The sequence below is a fragment of the Cinclus cinclus genome, chromosome 23, assembly GCF_963662255.1.
Source record: "Cinclus cinclus chromosome 23, bCinCin1.1, whole genome shotgun sequence".
NCBI classification, from domain to species: Eukaryota; Metazoa; Chordata; class Aves; order Passeriformes; family Cinclidae; genus Cinclus; species Cinclus cinclus.
In genome coordinates, this window is record NC_085068.1 from 2695108 (window position 1) to 2716801 (window position 21694).

At 44.7% G+C, this 21694-nt stretch overlaps 1 protein-coding gene across 1 annotated transcript; it reads left to right on the top strand.

Annotated features, from left to right (window-relative positions):
• The first annotated feature begins 2409 nt into the window (after nucleotides 1-2409).
• MICOS10 (mitochondrial contact site and cristae organizing system subunit 10) lies at nucleotides 2410-18998 on the top strand. Its single transcript, XM_062507597.1, has 4 exons — nucleotides 2410-2496; nucleotides 13953-14000; nucleotides 14574-14683; nucleotides 18754-18998. Exons 1-4 carry the CDS (start codon nucleotides 2430-2432, stop codon nucleotides 18760-18762), a joined length of 234 nt encoding a protein of 77 aa, XP_062363581.1. The 5' UTR covers nucleotides 2410-2429; the 3' UTR covers nucleotides 18763-18998.
• Nucleotides 18999-21694: the final 2696 nt, after the last annotated feature.

Sequence of the window (21694 nt, forward strand, 5' to 3'; positions counted from 1 at the left end):
AACGTTCAAAACAATTATCCTGAACTATTCCATCCCCTAGGAAAGGGTTAATGCACCAGGTCCTGAGGTGAGGCTGTCAGGATACATTGAGATGCAGCAACACAACCCTTTATGAAGTGCCTCACAATGCAGCTGCTCACCACTGCTTCCTTCATCCTGAAAAACAGCATTTTCCAGGGAGCCCAACAGCCTAAAAATGAGTAAGTGTGAAGTGAGACTACACTGGCCTGCACTGAGCATTTGTTTTTGCCAACAGAAGACCACATTTCTGGGTTGGTTTTAAACACTGCCTTCTGGAATTTAATTTTCAGGATGAAAATTAAAGAATTATTTCGGAGGCTTCAAGTTATCTTTCCCCTCTTGATATTTTCCAGAGCTGTTTGGAAACGGGGAGGGTGGAGCTGGCGCTGCTGGGGCAGTGGTTTCAGAAAGCACTTCTGTAGCTATTTGGGGAAAAAACTGCTGGATCATGTTGGTATTTTTATAAGTAACTTGATGTGTGGTTCTATTTTGGATACCAACTATGCAGCAATGCAGACTGATTTGAGCAAATTGCAGGGGGAGGAAGAGAAAAGGAAGATCCCCTTAGAGAACAAGAGCTGCTTTCTCCAGGGAAACCTCTTGAACCTCCAGGGGCTCAGTTTAACCATGTACCTTTTAAGCTAAGTTTTAAAAAAAAATTTAGATTTTATATGGAAAATAAAATAATGGTTAATTGTGATGTGATATGTGAAGGCGTTGAACCAAACCAATTAAAAGTAAAAATCTTCCATTGTGACTCTAGATCAAAACCAGTTGTACTTGTAAGATAAATTAAAAACCTAAACCAACAATGAATTCAATTTTTGCCAACTTCAAGAATTTTTCACTTCTGTTTGTGGCTTTCGTCTGTAATTGACTTGCGAAAGAAATTCCAGTTTTATGAAGCAGCAGAGCCTTCTCCACCTCAATAAAGAAACTTGCCAGAACTTCAAGAAATCAAAATAAGTAATCACAGCTAAAAATTGCCTCACAGTGTGAATGGGGACATTAGTACTTGACACACACCCTGGGTTTTTTTTCCACAAGGCTTCTAGAGAATGCCTTCCAGGCAGCCTACACACCATTTGCAACACAACATTCATTACAGTAGGTTTGAAGACATTCACATTTACCTTCTGGCTCCAAAAAGCTGTAGCATGCTGCAGGATGGGCTGAAGCCCCAGAAGTCAGTGGGAACCCTTGCCATAACCACTTCCTCTAAAATTAGGAAATATATACGTGCATCTACCAGGGGGAAATTCTTCGTTGTGAGGTTGGGCAAGCCCTGGCACAGGGTGCCCAGAGAAGCTGTGGCTGCCCCAGGATCCCTGGGAGTGTCCAAGGCCAGGTTGGACATTGGGGCTTGGAATGACCTGGTGATAGTGGAAGGTATCCCTGCCCACAGCAGGGAGTAGAATTGATTAAACTTTAATATTCCTCCTAACCCAAACCATTCTGCAATTCTGTGATTCTTGTTATCAACCTATTGTGTGGAATAACTTCTTGAAAGTAACAGAATGATCTTGCTGATGTTATAAATGAGAAACAATGAGATTATTTGGCTCATTTTCTCAAATAAACAAGAATGTTGGGGGCCCAGGTTGCTCTTAAAATTAGGTGATTCCCGGGATATCGATAGGGATTCACAACAGCTGTCACATACCTCTATCTCATTTCAGGCCCTGAAGAGCAGCTGATGCCAGACAGCAAAAATCATAGAATTATTTGGGTTGGAAGGGATTTCTGGAGGTCATTCATTTCAACCTCCCTGCCAAGGCAGGGACACCTGGAGCAGGTAACACAGGAATGCGTCCAGGTGGGTTTGGAATGTCTCCAGCGAGGGAGACTCCACGCCCTGCCTCGGCACCCGTTCCAGTGCTCTGCCACCCTCACAGAATGGTCTTGCTCCTGCTGAGGTGATGCAGGAGCTGTGTGGAATGTAGGACCATTGCCAGGGAAAACCTACACGGGAGTGTGTGTCCAGTGATGTACCCAACGCTGCAGTGAGAAATTTCGCCCTGCAGCACAGCTCGGCTCTTACCATGGATGAGGCGAGAGCCCTGCGGGCAGGGGGGCGGCGAGCGCGGGCCCAACCCGGGCGCCTGCGAAGAGGTAGGGATGCTGCCATAGGCTGAGGGAGACGAGGGCTAGCAAGGACACAGCAGGAGCTCTAGACGGAGAGATGGAGCCCGGTCTTACGGGGGAAAACGGTGATTTGGGCCGGATCCTACGGGGGAAAATGGGATTTTGGGCACGGCTCAAGGTTGGGCGCGGCGGCCATGACGCCCTCCCGTCGGTTACCATGGCAACGGCGGAGAAATCTCGCGAGATCTGCCGGCGCGGGCGATAGGTGGAGCACCAGGTCCCGCGAGAGTTGCGTGGGGGGAGGAGGTGAGGGGACGGGTAAGATGGCGTCGGAGGGCGACCTGGGCAGGAAGTGGGACCGGTGTGTGGCGGACTCCGCCGTCAAGCTGGGTAAGGGTAGCACGGGCATGGCGGAGCGGGAAGGCCCGGGGAAGAGCGCTGGTGGTTCCCCGGGCTCCCCGAACTTGGGAGAGCGGCCGCCGGCCTGTCCCCGTGGCGCGGGGCCCACTGTCCCCCGCTGCCCCAGGTTCGCCTCTGAGCGGTTGTGAGCCCGGGAGAGGCTCAGGGTGTCTGGAGGATCCGCCCTCATCGTTGCCCCCGGTGTCGGGTAGAGCCGGTGGCTCCGGGCCTGGCAAGGTGACCTTGGCCGCGGGCTCGGACCCCCGCCGGGCCCGCTCCCAGCTCTGCGCCCCGGCTCGGCCCCGGCTTACCGCGGTCCGGGCGTGTTTGACCTCTGGTTACTCCCTGTGTTGAAGGTAAGAGGTTTCCGTGGGAAATCTGGGCTCCGCAGGAAATATGGGAGTCCTCCCGGCCGGAATGAATGAGCGGCGGGTAGGCGCCACCGGCTCTGGGCGTTAGGCCACCTCGCCCGCCTTAGGCTTTGCTGCGATGGTGGGTTTGAAATCGGTCTGTGCAGAGCTGTTCACATCACTCCGTGTACCAGGGGGGCTGCGTTTATTAAAAGCGGTAGGCAGCGTGACACGCTGAGGGCTTTGGCACGTGTCACTTAGTGCAGCGTGTGTAGTGTGACATTGAGAAGCGCCGTCCGTGTCCCAGCCCTGTAATTCTGCCTTTTCGTCAAGTAGGGGAACAGTTCTGTTGTTTTTTCTCCGTGTTTGTTTGCCCTTAAAGTGAGAATTATGCCCACGCCTCAGTTTTCTGTGCAAACTGAGTACTGTGAGTTTTAGGGGTGGTGGTGGCTGTGGTGGCAGTGCCATGCTTGCCCTGCGGAGTGACACTATGCAGGGCTTGTGGCTTTCACAAAATGTGTTTACAAACCCAGATCTTCAAATGTAGTGTATAAACCGACAAATGCAGTGTCTGACACAAAATATATTTGTTCCGTGTTGCTGCAGATGCCTCTTTTAGAACCATAAATAATATCTTGGAAATGTGAATGTTTATTACTTGTTGCTGCAGTGGCCTTGTGCTTGAAAGCTGATGAGGAACTTGGGGGTTTTAGTTGCCTAATACTTTTCCATTAGAAAAGATGTTTAATAATTTTAAGTAAACTGAATCTTCCATTGTTTATAACAGACCTTTGAAAAGTGTCAAGTGCTCCAGAGCAGTGTTTTTCCTTATGAAATTCTATTCAGTTTTGTCTGACAAACATATTTGGACATGTTTATGTTTCCATAGCATTGGTTGCTTTATCATAAAATATTAAGTATGCCAAATTATAAACAAGAACTTGTTCCATGCTGCAGCTGTATATGTTGGAATCCTGTACATCCTCTGCCCTGAAGGCTGAAAAAAATGGATACAGAGTTGATTTCACAGAATCTCAGAATGGTTTATGCTGAAAGGGACCTTAAAATTCATCTCATCCCACCCGCTGCCATGGGCGGGGACACCTTCCACTATTCCAGGTTGCTTCAAGCCCCATCCAACCTGGCCTTGGACACTTCCAGGGATGGGGCAGCCACAGTTTCTCTGGGAAATCTGTGGCAGGGCCTCACCACCTTCATAGGGAAGAATTTTTTTCCTGTTATCCAGCCATATCCAGCCTCTGTCATTGGGAAATCATTCCCCCTTGTCCTGTCTCTCCAGGCCTTTGGAAACAGTTTCTTTCCTGTCAGCTCACTCCAGGTACTGGAAGGCTGCAATGAGGTCACCCCAAAACCTTCTTTTTTTCCAGGCTGAATCCCAATTCTCTGAGCCTTTCTTCCCAGCAGAGCTGCTCCATCATCGTGGAGCTGCTCTGATCATTGTGGTGCCTCCTCTGGACTCTCTCCAACAGCTCCAGGTCCTTCCTCTGCTGGGCCCCAGGGCTGGGCAGCAGTGCAGGTGGGATCTCACCTGACTGGGGCAGAATCCCCCATTTCCTGCTGCCCACACTAGGGGATCAGCATGGGGAGTTTCTGGGCTGGGTTATGTCCAGCTCTCACCCACCAGCACTCCCGGGTCCTTCTCCCTAGGGCTTCTCCCAGTCTCTTCATCCCTCAGACTGGATTGATCCTGGGGGTTGTCCTGACTCAGGTGCAGCACCAGCACCTGCTCTTGTTAAACCTCATGGGATTCCCATGAGCCACTCCTTGAGCTTGCCCAGGTCCCTCTGGACAGCCCTGTCTTCAGGTGTATCTGCACCACTTAGCTTGGTGTCTGTCACCTGCACTCTTAACTGTGCAGTGGGCCTTTCTTTTTGATTTGGTGTTTTCTTCCATCCTAAAGTAGCAACAAAAGGAAGAGAACCTGCTTTGCCTTGTGCACTGGTGCTCCAGTCCAAGGATTCCCAGTGTTGGCTTCATGAGGATGCTGAGCAGAGATCTCATTCAGCTTCATGTTTTTCATTAAACTACCCAAAATCTCAGTCAGATTCATGTTTTTTTATTAGACTGCCCAAAAAGGTCACATGTGCTATATCTCTATCTTCACACCAAACCCAGTGAGATGGGCTCAGACATGTGTTTCTCTTCGTGTGAGGGCGCTTTTCTGGTTTGCGTGCTTTTAAAATTGGTCAGTGACTGAAGCTTTTGTACTGGCAACCTCCTGCATGAACTGTGTACTGACAGCACAGATTTTTTTCCCGTGGTATCCCAGTGGGAATAATTGTTTTCTCTGCAGGGACATTAAAACCATGAGTGGTTGAGTTGTTTGGTTTTGTTATATTACTGCAAAGTTTGCTGGAGTTTCCAATAAATTATCAAGAATAGTTTTTGTACTGTTTTACTTGAGGATTTAGTTGTTACATTGGATACAGGATTTGGTAAACATCTTTTTTTTTGGTCAGACTTTTCCCTTTGGTGGCCGCAATTTCCTTCCCAAATGCTCCTTTACATCCTTCCCAAGTGCTACAGCCAGGGAGATCTTCCCAGCCAATGGCTGGGGAAAAACAAACATTGTGATTAGCCCGGTGTTTTCCCATTCCAGACTCTAAATAAAGGAAAGCACTGAATTTCTGGAACCTTGCATGCGGGACATTTCCCAGTGTCTGTGGGAACTGTGCACAGATAACTCCTGTGGATTAATTTGAGGGCTGGTGGGATATGAGAAAAAGAAAAGGGGGAGAAGGGGAGGTAGAGCTCTCAGGCTGGTTTTATTAGCAAAAATGTGGTTTGAATTCCAGCTGGGGCTGTGCAGCCTGTCCTTAGCCCATCAGGATTCCCACTATGCTGTGTAAGTTAGGATTTGTCCTTAGCTCTGTTTGTAGTTGTGCAATACCGTTTCAATTGGAGACCAAGCTCCTGAAAAAAAATTGATCTCCTGCTGCTAAAATTTCCAAAATAAATACTTATCTTGTGTTGCATCTTTTGAAATGCTGTATTATGTTTTCGAGCTCTTGGTCACTACCTGTGTGGATCCTGTAATTTAGTATTAACTTTTTCCTGTTAGTTCCAAACAGAGGATGTTGTCAGGCAGTTGTTAGTTGTTAGAGAATGTTGTTAGGACAGTATTTAATTTCAAAGAGTTAAGTAAACTTTTTTATGCCTGCGCAGAACATTGAGCTATTGTTAAATGGAGCTTATGGTCACTTCATTTTTATTAGGATGGTATTTATTTGTTTTGCTAATGATGCAGCTGTATCCAGGTGGTTTTGTTCCTCTTCTGTTCTGGGTGTAGTTGTGAGCAGAGTGTTTGTGTGCAGGGGACTGGGTTGTGCTTTCTTAGCTGACCAGGTGGTTTCTGATAGACAATCCAGGTCCTGCTGGCTCTGGTTTTGCACCATCCTCAGGGCTTTTCACCCAGGCAGTCATTTAAATAATTTAAATTTCTGTTAATTTTTCAGTTCTGATACTGATTTTAATGCAGAAAAGTTACTTGTTACTTTCTTACAGAAAACTTGTTTGGAGTGTGGGAGCAGGGATTTGAACTAATGTGGCTTTCTTTTCTTTCCCAGTTTGCAAACTTTCCTCAACTCCTGTGTCTTCCCCAGCCTTCACTGCCATTTCTTCCTTTCCATCAGTAGAGCTCTGCAGAGGAGGGATGATGAAGTAAACACTATTGTGGTCTTCCTCAGTCCTGTGGGCTCCAAATCCTGTTCAGAGGGTTGGTTTGTTTGTTTAACTGACTGATAGCTTGTGGCTGTTTATTTGGAAAGACAATTGCTCACAAAAGATTGGCAGAGGTGGTTTTATTTTGCTGAAAGGCTGTAATTTTGGACAAACTATTATTATGTGCTGTTTCCAGGGGACAGAGAGGTAATAAAGAGTACGTGTGGAAGAGAGGGAGGTTTATGTGCCTGCATGTCTTAGTTTGTTTTGAATCTGTTGTTGTTTTAAATGAGTTGAGCGCTGTAATTTCCCTGATACTGGAAGGTAATCCTAAGGAAACTGCTTCTTGACTTGTCTATGTGAAGTTGCTGTGTTGAAGTTATTTTTTTTTTTTTTTTAGGAGAGAAATGTTTTGATGTATGTCTGTGACTGACCAAAATTCAGCCTGGACGCTTGTAAATAACCCAATGTAGTGATTTCATTTTCCTCTAATCCTCTGTTTTGACATCTGAAAATAAAATGCTTCTAATTTCCATTTAATAGGGATTTTTTTTTTTAAAGAGAAAAGGCACTTTGAATTCTCCTGCAACTGTTAACATGATTTCTTCTGCCTTTCATCATCTGGCCTGCTTGACTAGCTGTTCTGTTAATGGCAAGGATGAAATTGTATTGTTTGTCATTCCACAGATTGGATATTTCAGGAAGAATCATTGTATGGATTGCAATGTCAGTATTTTTAAATAATCCTTCACATGGTTATGAATAAGATAAAGTCAGTCTATATAATGATAAAACTTGATTACACTTTCTCAAAACTGGATTAGACTTTGTCTAAATATACAAAAATCCTAAAATTCCTGTTTTGAAGTGGTTTTTTTTTTTTTTTTTTTGCTTGGCAGTTGTATCATGGCCATCCAGTCTTAGCTACCAGGCCAGAAGGCTTGTTCCAAACTCCTTTGGGGTTTTGTTTTTAGTGCTGGAGAGCATGGCTATTATGTGAGCACAAAATGGCATTGTTGTGTGAGCTTTGTTGGAACCCCAAGTTCTTTTTCCTGGTTGTACAGAAGATCCAGCTCTACTAGTTGTGTCTTGCAGCAGACCAAGCAGTGTAAACATGGACTGCTCATGGCTCAGGCTGTGCAGGGAGGCAGCATACAACAAAAAATGTTTTCCTTGGAAGAGGTGGGCAAATGCTGTTTTGAGAACAGGCTTTTAGTCCAAAACGTAACAGCAATATTTAGTTATGATGTTAGCATAGCTCTGAATACAATGTCCATTTACAGTTTAAGGGAGTATTATCTTCTGTTGGTAGAAAAAGACAGGAAACTCTTGAGAAATCCAGGTCTTCTCCTAACTGCATTGTGCCCTGCTGTTCCCTTGATTGGAACTTGGGATGAGTCAGGAGCTGTGCCCTTCCGGGGTGTGCCCCTCCAGCTGTGTCAGCTCTCGGTGGCCTTTGGAGCAGGAGAAGCTGAGAGAAGAGCTGTGACAATCCATCTGTAGCCTTTGCAAACCCCAGACTGCTTTCCCGTCCCCTCCGCGGGAAATGAGCGCAAAATGCCCTGACTTCCTGAACCTCTGCTTCAATGCATTGATGAGATGCCAGCTTTGCTTTTTGAGGGTGGCATGCAGTGGCAGTGCTCAGGGGAAAGGGACTGTAGCCAAGTGATATCCTGAAGTTTGGTCCTTGAGAAGTTACAGCAGTAGGTGGGAACAAGACTTTGGTTTTTTTTATCTCAGAAACAGTTTTCTGAGAAAATCCTTTCAGGGCTGCTGCACATCCTTGGTAATTATAAATGAATAGCTGGAGGCTTGAGAAGGATCAGGCTTCTTTTCTCTTAATTCCTGCCAATGAGATGCCCCTGAAACACTTCTTCCTCTCCATTGTCTCTGTTGCTGAGCTGGGCCAGCAGACGTCAGTGCTGACCAGCCTGTGCTGGGTGGGTATGAAGCAGCAGCATTGCCAGCCCTCATAGCTGGGCTGCAAAAGCCCCGAGTGTGGTGTGTTTACTCCTGCTGAATCTTTAATTTCAGCAATGTTACAGATTTTATTTGTAGAACATGCAATTGCAGTAAGACAAGGTAAAGTTTTCTGTCAGAGGGGTATTTTCTGTGTTACGAGAATATTGCTGATTTCTTATACAGGAGCTTCTAAAGCAAGCACAGCCCTGATTTGTTTTAAAAGCTTGGTGCAATGCTGATCACAGAATCCCAGAATGTTTTGGAGTGGGAGGCATCTTAAAGCTCATCCAGTCCCACCCCTGCCATGGGCAGGGACACCTTCCACCACCCCAGGTTGCTCCCAGCCCCATCCAGCTTTGCCTTGGACACTTCCGGGGATGAGGTAGCCACAGCTTGTCTACGAAATCTGTGCCAGGGCCTCCCCACCTTCACAGGGAAGTTGCACATCTCATCATAGAGCAGCTTCCACTCCTCTCCCCCTTTTAAAGGAGGGAGAAAATGTTTGTGCCCTCAGACTCTCAGTTCATTCACCAGTCTCTGGTGTGAGGTTGAAGTTTCTGGTCCAGGGTCACTGTGGTTCCTTGGGCCCTTTGTGCTGCTGCCTGTGCCTCTGCAGCACTGCTGATGTTTACCCAGGCTTTGCCTTTGAGCAGCACTTGACCTGACCCTGAATGCTCATGGGTGAAAGCAGCCCCTGAAAGCATATTGGGATTTTTTATTAGAATGATATTTGGATATTAATATTTTGTTAATCCAGTTTTTCTCTGTTACTACAGTCAGATGCTAGTATAAAACAAAACTCTCTTTTTTCTGCTTCTTTCTTGAATTCTTGTTATATAATTTCACTGTGTTTTCTTCTAGTGTTCATGCTCATTTTTCTGTCTGCTCTCCAAACAATCCACACCACAGGGGAGATGGGAATGAAAGCTTCAAAGTTGGTGTTTGAAGAAAATCTGATTCCTGCCTCTAAGACCTTGCAAGGAGTCTGCTTAAAATTAATTCTCTCCGTAAATAAGTGATTTCATGGTCTCGGATTTCTAACTGGTGCTAAGTGCTGCCCTGTGAAAGCCCTGGTGTATGAAGGCAACTTCCCTCCACATTTTTGCAAAGCAATTCTTTATGTATCTTGTCAGAGTGGGATTGGAGGCTGAAGCTCTCAGTTTTGTGTTAGTGTGTGTGGAATGGCAAAGGAAGATAATAGTTTTCGTTTTGGGATTAAGTAATTGAAAACTTTCCAGCTGCTATAGTAACAGCAACACATCTGCCAGATGTCAATGAGCATGTTTTAATCCTTCTATTTTAAGTTTCAGGCTATTGAAGCAAAGTACATCTAGGTGTGGCTGTGTTAGTAGCTGCCTCAGCCTGTAGCTACTTGGGTAGCCTAGGAAAGAAGCATGTAGTATCACTGCTGGAGCAACTGTTGATTAAATTTATAGAAAAAGCTTTTCCCAGATGTTCTTGTGGGGCAGGAGCCCATCCTGAAGATTTGTGTTTCTCTCCTAGACACTTTTATGATGTCCTGTTGGGTATACAGCACGTGCTCTCCTGCGTGTTAGATTGATTGGAGGTACTGGGACGTTTTTCTTGGAAGGTATGAGAGCCAAAAAAGCAGAAAGAAAAAGTTTTGGCGCCTGGGCTTGCTGCCTAATGCCAATTCCGTGTGGCTGTGCCGCTCTGTGTGGCTGGGGCGTGTAGTGGGGAGCAGGGGTGAGGTGTCCACACAAGTGTCCTGTCTCCTGTTGACACTGTAAATGAGTTTAGGCTGAAGTGATGAATGTGGGGTGGAAGAGGCTGTTTTTCTAGTTAAACATTTTAAACTGTCAGAGAAGGTGAAAAATGGGTTGTACTCTTTCCTGTGGCCTTTTCCTCCAAAGAATCTGTCATGCAAGAAAGAGGGGGAATATGTGCCTGGCATGGATCAAGCCCTTTGCTTTTCCATGTTAGTTTGTTTGTATTGTAAGATAAGCCTTTCATGTTTTATTGTTATGAAGGTAAAGCCTGGCCTAGAGGTGCTGATCTTCAGGAGGAACAGCTGGAGTGTCCCCTGGTCAGGTGGGAGGCTCTTTGAAGCGACATGTTGCCTCTTTAAGAGGAAATGGAGCATGCGAGAACTTAAACCTGTAAAACTCATCATCAGCTCTGCCATTGTTTATCTCTGGTGTAACTTTATATAGAATTAAAGTGAAATGCATTACTTTGCTCCGGAGGCAAGATGATTTTGCTCCCCCTTGGTCTTGGAGACACAGGAAATGACCACATAACCACAAATACTTTCTAGTGGAATGAAGATGAGTGACAAACTTCCCACAGAAAGAGGTTCTTAACCAGATGGGCTAATGAATTAAATGTAGCTGAAGGTTCTGGTTTTAAGTTAAAACCAGCTTCTAACTGTTCAAACCAAGTAGAAAAGAGCAAATGCTGCACATGCAGTGGCTGGTCTGAGGGCCAGACCTAGGGTTTCTAGTGGACAGGGTGTTGTGATCACTGCTTTTGAGCACAGGCTGTAGTCTGTGCCTCGGTCAGGAGAGGAGTGACCCAAGCTGCCTGAGGGATGAGGAAAGCTAAGGTACTTTTTTGGCTTTGTTTCTCAAGTTGCCTTCTTGCACAGAAGGCCAGAACCCATTAGTTATCAGATATCCTTCACTTCTCTGTAGCATGTTCATTACTTAAAGCAAGGTCTTAGTTATCTTCCCATCATTTTTTTCTACCCATTGTTACTGTAGACTACTTCTGCCTGGAATAAAGTGCAATGATAGCCTCTTAAATTGCACAAAAAATGCATTTGCATGAAGAAGAGCGATCCCTTCAAATGAGCTGTTTCAGAAAAAGCATTCTCAAGACAGAGTAATTTTTCCTAAGTCAGTTGTGCTGGACCACATCTGTTTAACAGTGATGTTGGTGTGGGGGAAGGCCTAGTTTGTGTTTTAGGCTTAGGCTGAATTGCAGTTGACATAAATAATAAATTTTTCACCTTTTAAGTGTATCCTGTAGCTTCCCCCATGGCCAACAGGAAGCAGCATTGATGGCATGTGAGTGCAGCCCTTACAGAGGGGCTGTAATGTTAGAGAACATCTGAGGGAGGTGAAGAGTGTACAAGATAATGATAATTTCTGGAAGTAAATTGAAAGAAACTGTATTAATTATAGCTGCTTCCTTAGTGCAGGGCTGTGTTAAGACAAGACAGGAGCCAGTTCACCACCGGGCTGGTGAGAAGAATGTGGGTTTGACTGGTAACATGGAAAATGTGGTGACATTAGAAACTGCCCAGGCTATGCATGGCGATGATGCAGAATTTGTCATCCTGTAAATAATTTCTCATTGATTAGCTAAACTGTTTGGATTGGCAAAGGGGATCTTCCCAGGAACAGGAAGCGTAGGACTGGGATCGCTCCCTCATGGCAGGGCTGCTGAACTGGGCACTCCAAAAGGTGCTGGTTCTGTGTGATCAGACAGAACCCCCTCACCAAGTCCTTGTCAGTCCTCAAGTGCAACAGCCCAACCAAAGCAGCTTCACTAGGGGCTGTAGGAACAGGCTGCCAGAGGAGCCAGGCTGCCAACCGGGATGGATTCTGCAAGATTGTAATTATGCTTAATGGCTTCACCGCTGTGGGAGAGCCAGCGCCAGCTGCACTGTAGCAAAGGTAGGGCAGGAAGGCTCTGCTGGGAGGGGCTGGGGGGATTAGAAGGGTGGGCCGTGGCCTGATGTCTGTTCCAGGCTGCGCAGGGTGAGCCCTGCTCAGTGGGTCTGAACGAGCTGCTCCAAGGAGTGTCTCTTACTGTCTGAAAGGCACAAAAGCCCTGAGCTCTGAGCAGACATCTGAGGATCCGAGACTTTCCCTTAGCTGTGCAAATGATTAGAGTGAAAACCTGACCTTCTGCACAGCACTCGGGCTCTGAAATGTCTGGGGGAGTGATGTCAGGATCGCTTGGCGGGCGGTCAAAGCTCTCTCTTCCTGCATGTTTTGTAAGCCTACTCCAAAGTTGTAATGACCTGGTAAAATAGTTACCTCTGGCACAACTGAAAATCTGTAGTAAAATGAAAAGGGTTTCCAAACCAGCTCCCATTTCCAGCTCTCAGGAATTACAGAGACTAAAGTACTGACAGAGAGTGAACACGAGGGGCTTTGCTCAGTTTGTGTTTGTTCACCTCTGTCCTAATATTCAGGAGTTTATAATCAACAAAAAAATGTGGGATGCTTAGTTAAGGTACAAGGTGGTGCATCTTAATGTACTGATGATGCAAAGTATTTTTTGAGTAATCTATTCTTCAGTATAAACTATCAATTTTTTTACAAGGAAAAAAATTTGAAGAACACAAGGAAACTTAAAAAAAGAAACATCATCCTGTATGGCACGACAGTACAGGATTCCTTGGCATTGTTCTGGACTCAACCCACTTACTAATGCATTCAACAGGATCGTGTGCTTTTAGGAATATATTAAAAAGTATGTATTTTAATTAACGAACTCATAATATTTAATTTCTTGTATTGAAAGGAAAGAGTTGAAACCCATAACAGGATGTTTTTGCTGCAAAATAGACCTGAAGCTGTTGGTTTATTTTTTTTTTAATGAACATATGCATGACTGATTTTTTTTTTAATTTTTTTTTTAAGGCACATCCGTGCCTTATCTAAAATTCTTCTCTTCCATGGACATAATTAAAGGTAGAATTTGCCCACTCAGCTGCAAGTTTTCACTGTGATATTTATTGGGTCCTTAGAGGAGTTTTGTAGACTTGCCTGACATCTTGCACAAAATCATAAGCTCACCTTCCAAGGAAAGCAAAAAATTACTTTTAAGTATGGGGAGTTTTTAGTGGCACTGAATAATTTTGTTTCAACTGCTGCAGTTATTTCTACATATAGTATACGGATGTGAAAAGTCTTTCACTCCTAATGTGTTTAAGTATGCTCCATAATGAATGTTGTGGATGTGAAAGATAAGCAGCCTGGAGCTGTCTTTGTAAGGTATAGGGTAACACAAAGCTTCAAAGTTCTGCTGCCCTCAGGACACACATTGAAGCAGTTAAAGTAGTGAGATAAATTAAATACAATGAGATATTCATCTGCAGAATCTGAAGCTCAAGGACACAATAAGTTTTCATTTAAGTGTTTCTCATTTGCTGACAATGAGCCAAATAAATTTTAATTCCACATTGTAGATGGTGACAGAAATTCAGGAATGTTCCCTAGGATGAGAGTCTGGTTTATTTCGTAGATATTTCTGATAATGTACTTATTAGATATGATGAGATTGTAATCTGAATTAGCTGCTTACAGTTATTTAAGAAAACAAGAATTTTTTTTTTTTCAGGTTTGTTACGTAAGAGCTCTCTGATTTAGTGTGCTGAAGTAATATGTAGTTGGATAGTCATAGTCTGATATTCCTGAGTTGGAATAAAGAATTACTTTGCTTTATCCTTGTCCTCACCCGCTGCTTTTCTTCTTATAGGTGCTGGATTTGGATTAGGAATTGTTTTCTCAGTCATCTTCTTCAAAAGTAAGTACACTGCATTAATCTTGGCTGCCTGCTTCCCACTTTCCCTCTGTTGTATATACAGTTAGAAGTCTCTGAGGCATGTAAAAGTTAATCAGCTTGTTAGACCAATTCTTCCATTGTTTGTCCTGTCTTTTCCATTGAAATGGAATTCCCAAAACTTCTAGTTGTGTGACAAGGATGTTATCCATGGCACCTCCCTGAGCTCTTCCTGTTCTCAGCTCAAATCCTGGAATGGCAGGAGACCCTGAGCCAAATCACTGGAGCCATGTGTCTGGACACCAGTTTATTCCAGCCTCGCCAGGGCTTTAAAACTGATCTTAGTTCTTCACCTGTGCTTTAAAACAGAATAATTTTCAATAATACCTTGAATTCAGAGTTTGCTCTCTGTTAAATTCTAAACACGTGTTACTGTAGTGGGCTGGTTTGGAGAATTTTAGAACTTGAGAATGTCTAGAATGCATCTTTCTAGTAATTTGATCTTCTAGTAATTTGTTACTTGGTGCTTATAGAACAATGTATAACAAACAGCTTTCCTTGACTCTACTTTTTCCTCTCTGCTTGCCTCTTCCACAGGAAAGACATGGCCTATTGCATTTGGGTCAGGGATGGGGTTAGGAATGGCTTATTCCAATTGTCAACATGACTTCCAATCTCCATATCTTCTCCATGGTAAATTTGTAAAAGTAAGTATCAGTGTGTCGTGGTTTGATGCTGGCCCAATGCCAGGCACCCACCAAAGCCTTGCTTACCCACCCCTGCCACATCTGGGCAGAAGAGAGAGGAAAAAAAGTAATGAAGGGCTCATGAGTTAAGGACTGTGAGAAAACACTTCAAGGGCAAAACAAGTTCAACTTAAAGTTGCAAAGTGAATTTATTACTTAAAAAAATCAGAGGAGGATAATGAGAAGTAAGATAAAGCCTTGAAACACCTTTTTCCTCCAGCCCCTCTATCCTTCCCACCAATAGCGCAGGGGCACAGGAGGGTGGGGATCTTGGTCAGTTCATCACCCCAGGTTTTCTTCCCCGTGAGACCTAGGGGTTCCTCCCACAAGAGACAGTTCTGCCTGAACTTCTCCAGGGTGGGTCCAATCTCACCAGCAGCACTCTTCCCAAAACTGCTGCAGCATGGGTCACTCATCCACAGGGTCCAGTCCTTCAAGGACAGGCTGCTCCAAACTGGGAGCAGGGGCCCCCTCTCCTCATGGGGTCTCCCACTGGCTCACAGCCTCCTCCAGGCATCCTCCCACTCCAGCATGGGCACTCTCCTGTGGGCTGTGGGTGCATCTCTGCATCCCTGTGGATCCCCGTGGGCTGTGGGTGCATCTCTGCATCCCTGTGGATCCCCATGGGCTGTGGGTGCATCTCTGCATCCCTGTGGATCCCCATGGGCTGTGGGTGCATCTCTGCATCCCTGTGGATCCCCATGGGCTGTGGGTGCATCTCTGCATCCCTGTGGATCCCCATGGGCTGTGGGTGCATCTCTGCATCCCTGTGGATCCCCATGGGCTGTGGGTGCATCTCTGCATCCCCCATGGGCTGCAGGGGCACAGTTGCTCCCCCATGGTCTCACCACAGGCTGCCTGCAGAGGAATCTTGGCTCTGATGCCTGGAGCACCTCCTGCCTCTCCTTCTCCACTGACTTTGGTGTCTTCATGTTGTTTCCCTCACATGTTCTCACCTTCTCTGCTTCTCTGGCTAGAAGAGCAGCTCTGCACCTTTGTTTCTATTTTCTTCTTAAATCTGTAATCACAGAGGTGTTCCCATAATCTCTGATTGGCCCATCTTGGCCAGCAGCAGGTCCATCTTCAGAGCCATCAGGGACTGGCTCTGCTGGACATGGTGGAAGCTTCCAGCAGCTTCTCACAGAAGCCACCTCTGTGGCCCCCATGCTACAAAAACCAGGCCATGCAAAACCAACACACAACACTATCTACCACTGGTTGGTAACTGTTTATAAGTGAGATTGTCCATTTACATGGATATTCCTCTGCTTTTCCCTAAGGAGTGCTAGTAGGAAGAAATTTGTGTTGCCAAAGCTGGACTGTTCCCCTGTTCTTTAATATCTGGTGTTTAACAGCCAATTGACTGGATTGAATACATGGAGTTAGTTTAACTGATCCTGCAGGTGGCTTTTCCCACAGCCTGAAAGCACTATAAAAATACACGTCAGAAAAGTAGAAAAATTAAACTAGTATTAAGGTTCTTCAGACTTTAAAAGAGATGAGCTAGGAAGAGACTGAGTCATGTCAGGCACATCAGGTAGATCTGCCTGTGGAAGCAGATCTTTGGTCTTGTCTTGGGCTCTGGGGTTGTTCTTTCCAATATGAAAACACTGATCACTTGTAAGTTTTGTGGCTTGTTTGTCTGCATAGTAATGTAGTAGTTAGTCTGGAAAAAATGTACTCTGTAAGCAGTTTTGAAGAGGATAATTTCAATGAGTTTAGTATTAACACTGAAGTAAAATGTTTAAAAATATGCTGAAGTAAAAATTTTAAGAATTGGTTAATTAGCAGGAACCATTTGTGCAGTCACAAACTGGCTGCTGTGCAGCCAGTCTACAAACTGATTCCATTAGCATTTTCTTAATTTCTTCACCTGTTGGGGCTGTTCTCATGGTAATTTATCACTGTGGCATCTGAAAACAAAAGGAATGTGGGTGTGTGTTTTGGATCCACAAAGCCATGGCCTGGTTAAATCGTTTCAGTTACACTGGTGGAGAGGTATCCACCAGGGCATATTTACATATGTACAGTGACTTCAGCACTTTAGAAAGTACTGAGGTAACATATTCTGCAGGAGCTCCTCATGCAGGACACAGAGTGCAGAAATCCCTCCTGTATTGCTCCTCTGCCTGCTGCAGGAGGCCTGCAGGGCTTGCCAGGCTTTTCCTGGTGCTTGTAGAGCTGCAAGCTGAGCCTGGTCCTCCTTGGATTTACTGGCAGATGAGCTTTTGCCAGCCTTCTTCAGCCCTCCCACACATTGCTGCTTACAAGTATTCTCTCCAGCTGCCTGCTAAAAGGGAAATAATAACAAGATTCTCCAACAAATAAAATCTTTGGAGAGCAGTATCGAGAAACTGATTTGGATGCAGCTGATCAGCATTGCCAGCTGCTGCCCAAAATCAAAAATCTATTTGGACTTGCTAACATTAAAATGTGTTAGCACTCTACAGCATCCTGAGGTAGTTCCTCCAGTTTATGTCTCAAAAAAACAGCTGAATTGATATGTCTGTGGTTTTATGTGAGTGATAAATGCACTGCTCACATGTTCTGAGAGAGCATTATTCATTCAAGGATGCTTGTTCCTAGGGATGTTGGGCAGCAAAAAACAGTGTCTGGTCACCCTAGGAAGGGATTTCCTTTGGATTAAGGACTAATCTGGAGCAGGGTGTTCCTTGGAAGCATGAGGTAACTGGAAGAACACTTGAGATGCCTGCATAGCACAAGACAGATAGTTTTCAGTGCACTGTCTCCATGGCTTTCTCTGGCACAAAGAGGCTGAGCAAAGGAAAATGCAGATGAAGCCATCTAATGGTTAATGTAATTAATTCCCTCCAAAATGTCATGTCATGGATAATGGCTCCAGAGTTATTACAGCAAAATTATTTCATTCCTCTTGGTTAGGAACATGGAAAATATTGTTGCATTATCAGTCAGCTGTTTCTTTCCTAGAAAAATTTGTTACACTAAACTTTGTAGGATTTCCTTTATAAAACTCAGTTCTGTTCAAATGCTAACTTGTTAAAGTGATAGAATCTGCAACAAAATCAGCTTTATTAGAAGGGAATGTAACACATTGTCTTGATCAAAATTATTTCTAGTTTTCTGAGCCTGTCAAGTTCACAGGAGAACTCAAGCTGGAAAGGAGTTCAAGGAGGTCATGGGGGTGAGCTGTGAGGTCAGACCGGGTTACTCAGGCCTTTACCTGACTGGGATTGTTGATGATTCAGGATGAAGTTCTTAATTCTGAATCCTGAGTCAGAATGAGAGAGGACAGAGGACCTTCACAGTACCGAATAATCAGGAGATGTCAGAGTGACTTTGCAGCTGTTGTGGCTGTAACTTGGCTCATCACACTGCCCATCCTTTGGGTTAAAATTTCATTATGAAATCCCAACACCAGTGCAGGAGCCATTCATCTAGACCAAAAGAATACTTAAAGTGCCGAAGAGTTCTGATTTGTGGTCAGAATGTTCTGAGGGCTTTTAAAGTAATTTGATTGAATGGTTCTCACTGTGACTTCAGCAGAGTTTAAAATCAACATTGTCACAATTATTTCAAGGCTTAAAATGCTATGGCTGTGAGTTACACAGCCTAGATTTCCTTGCAAAATGGAAAGTATCCTATTTACAGGTTATTTCACCTGTATTATCACCCAAACCTCACAATCCTGTACTTTGATAGGAATGTGGATTTATACTGATGTGCAAGAAGACAAGAAGGCAACTGCAGCCTTTCCTCTTGCTCTTTGTGGCTTTGATTTCTCTTCAGCCTGTGAACAGTTAACTTGACCAATAACATGGGGTTTTTTGAAGTACTCAGTTTATCAGAATGGAGGGTTATGCATGAAAACATGGCATGGGAACAGCTGCTTAATTCTTCCGTATACAGCCTCTTTCTTTAGCAAAGGATGAAAACATTCTCATACCCTCTGGAAATGTTAAAGAGCTCTGTAACTTGCTTTACATCCTGCAGCACCTTCCATGTAAGGAACCCAAATAGCTTTTTAATACTATTACCTTCTTGCTTTACAGGAACAGTGACTAATGGCTGAGACTATCCCAGTGGGAAGGAAGGAGAAATCAATGATTATTCCTCAGGAATACTGAAGTGCCCCTGAAATAAGCCAACATTCTTCAGTAACGATCACCAGTAACTCTTTGTACTCCAACAAACTGTTTCTGTTTATGAAACAAAGTTCTGTTGCTTGTTTTGTATGGTGTCTGAGAAGTGCAAGGAAGACCTCTTCTGGGAAATAAATAAAAGAAAATTGGCCTTCTCTGGTGTGTTGACTTTGTATGTGAGTGAGAGAGAGGGAGAATGGAAGGTGAGAGCTTCATTTGGAGTAGCCAGCAGCTGTGACCACCTGGGCCACTGGGAGAGCTCCTCAGCAAAGCCAGCCGTCGTCTGTTCCTCCCCACTCCTGAGAGCAACCCCCATCCACCATCAGTTCAAAGAAGCATTCCCACCTCATAAATCACCCACTAGACCCCTGCTGCTTGTGCCGGTGTTTGGAGAGGAACATAAATACTCCTATGTCCTGTTTGTACAGTTGCCCTTTAAAATTGGAATTTTGTCCTCTTAGAAGAGGCAGAATCCAAACGGGTAAATCCACACTGTGATGGATGCAGCAAGGCCCTGCTGTCTCTTGTAGCTTTGGGTCATGGAGTGACCCCCGTTTGAAACTTCCCAGGATAGTGGGTGAGTTAAACATGTCCTCGTGCCGTCTGGCTCTCAGCTTACCTTTTAGACTGATTGTTTTTGCACCCCTCTTCTGTGAGGGAGAGGGAGAAGAGAGAGGTTTCAGTGTCTGGGAATGGGTCACAACTACTTAAAGCTCTTCATTGCCTTGGCACGATGCTGCTCTAAGTGCTCCCTTTACATCCACCCTAGTCCTTGTGCTGCCTTGTTGGCACGTTGTCTGCTGCTCTTCCCCTGGCTCAGGAGCTTGTCTTCACTGCTTCTTTACTCAGCAAAATTTTCTAGTTATGGATATGACTCTGAAGGATCTCTCTTCTTTGTACCACACCTGTGTGATGTCCATGTAGCACAAGAAGTGAGTGCATGTCTCGAGGGAAAGGGAATTGCTTAGGTTGATGCAGAACTTCTCTTTATTGAAAGCCTGTTGTGCTGCATGGTGAGTGCTGATAGATGGAAAAGTGACAGAACAATTCCTCCTACTTTGCACAGCAAATAGGAGAAAGGAAAACAAGTTGTGTGATAGTGATTTTTTAAACCATGCCAGGAAAGGAAGGGGATGGACTGGTAAGCTGTAGTTCAGAAGGCTTGAGAAACTCCTTATCTTCCAGGCCTGAGGTGTAGGTGCTGCTGCAGTCCTGAATCCCCAGCTCTCCTGGGCACTGCTGTGTGGATCCTGCACTCTGGAGGAACGTGCTGAGCTGTGCCCAGAGTCAACAGATGCTGCACAGCTCGCCTGGAGCAAAGAACTTGTGAAATAAAATAGCTCCAGTGCCAGAGCAGCATTAAGACTGTCAGAGCATGATACCATCCAGGACCATTGCTCCAGCATGTCCTTGTTTTTCCACCTCCTCCCTTGCTGGACTGCATTCATCAGTCAGGTCAAAACAGCTTATTGAAAACAGGATATCTTTCTTTCTTCCCAATTTTGAATCATTTTATCTGGCCCCAATTCTTAATTTGAGCTATGTACTTTGGAGCCATAGCTCCTCTGTGGTTTGGAAAGGGGTTTTATTGAGTTCTTTGTGTGTGTACTGCAGTCTGGGAAGCCAGCGGGATCTGCTGGAGAGAGGAGCACCAGCCTGGGGAAGACTCAGGAGAACCAAGTGGTCACAACACTGCACAGAGTGACTGGCAGCACGCAGAGAGAGCTTCAGATCCAGCTGTGCCATTTGGGCCAATCATGAGTTCAACTTTCATTTAGTGTCACTGGTAACGAGTCATCCTGCCCTTATGTGCTCTGCTTCAGCTCAAATACGACTCCCTAGAGTTAATTCTTACCTTGGGCTGCTGTGGCATGTGATCAAGTGGTGGTTCTGGCCCTGGAACTCAGAGATACCAATTGTAGAGATCAATTCCCAGTGTGTGCTTTACTGTTAGAGTGAGAATAATCAGAACAAAGGTGTTCATGGTCAAAGTCAACATGGGTGAGTGTGAAAAAAATGCACAATTCTGGAAGTGGAATTTAAATTTGCCATTGCTCTTTAAATGGGGTAAAAGCTTAACTTTTTTTTGTTTTCTTCACAGCTGCCTTGCTTGTTGTCTGTGTCGATGTATATATATGTATATGCACATATAACTACCACGTGAAGGGTCTGTATTTGTTTTGCTTTGTTTAATTAAAGATGTATTATCCCAAACCTATTTTTGAACCCGTCCATGTAAACTGTGCAAAATATCTTCTTGTGAGCACAGGTCTCTTTTTTCCCTCTGTGGGAAGGAGCCTGTACCCTTCCCAACTGAGGCTGGAATAGGAATGGTTTCCTGACGCTTGATTTCTAATTGCATAAATGGAAGGGGGGAAAGTGGAAATTCTAAGTACCAAAAGGCATGTTAAATTTAGTATAATACACTCATCTGGAAACTATCACATTTTTCCTTCTTTCTTAAGCCTGCTGAAATCATTGCTTTGTCTGTGGCGTGATTTGGATTGGGACCAAAAAGTGCAAACAAGATAGGGCTGAAAAAGGCAGGTGTCCCTACCCAAACTTAATGAGACCTTTTAGGAGAGAACTTGTATCCCAATGGTAACAGGAGTATATAGTGAGTAAGGAAACCCTGTCACTACTCAGGAGAAGAGAGGAAAAAAAAGAAGCTGTTTGCTGACTAGAACTGGTTTTGAACGTTTAACAACTCCCCAAGTGCTCAACTGACCACAAATCTGCCTCTTTAACAGCTTGATTAGATGTCTGCTGAGGCTTTGAGATGAATAAACAAGTCACGGAAAAGCAGAGACAGCGGGAAAAAAAATATCAAGCTGCTTTTCTATTGTTTATC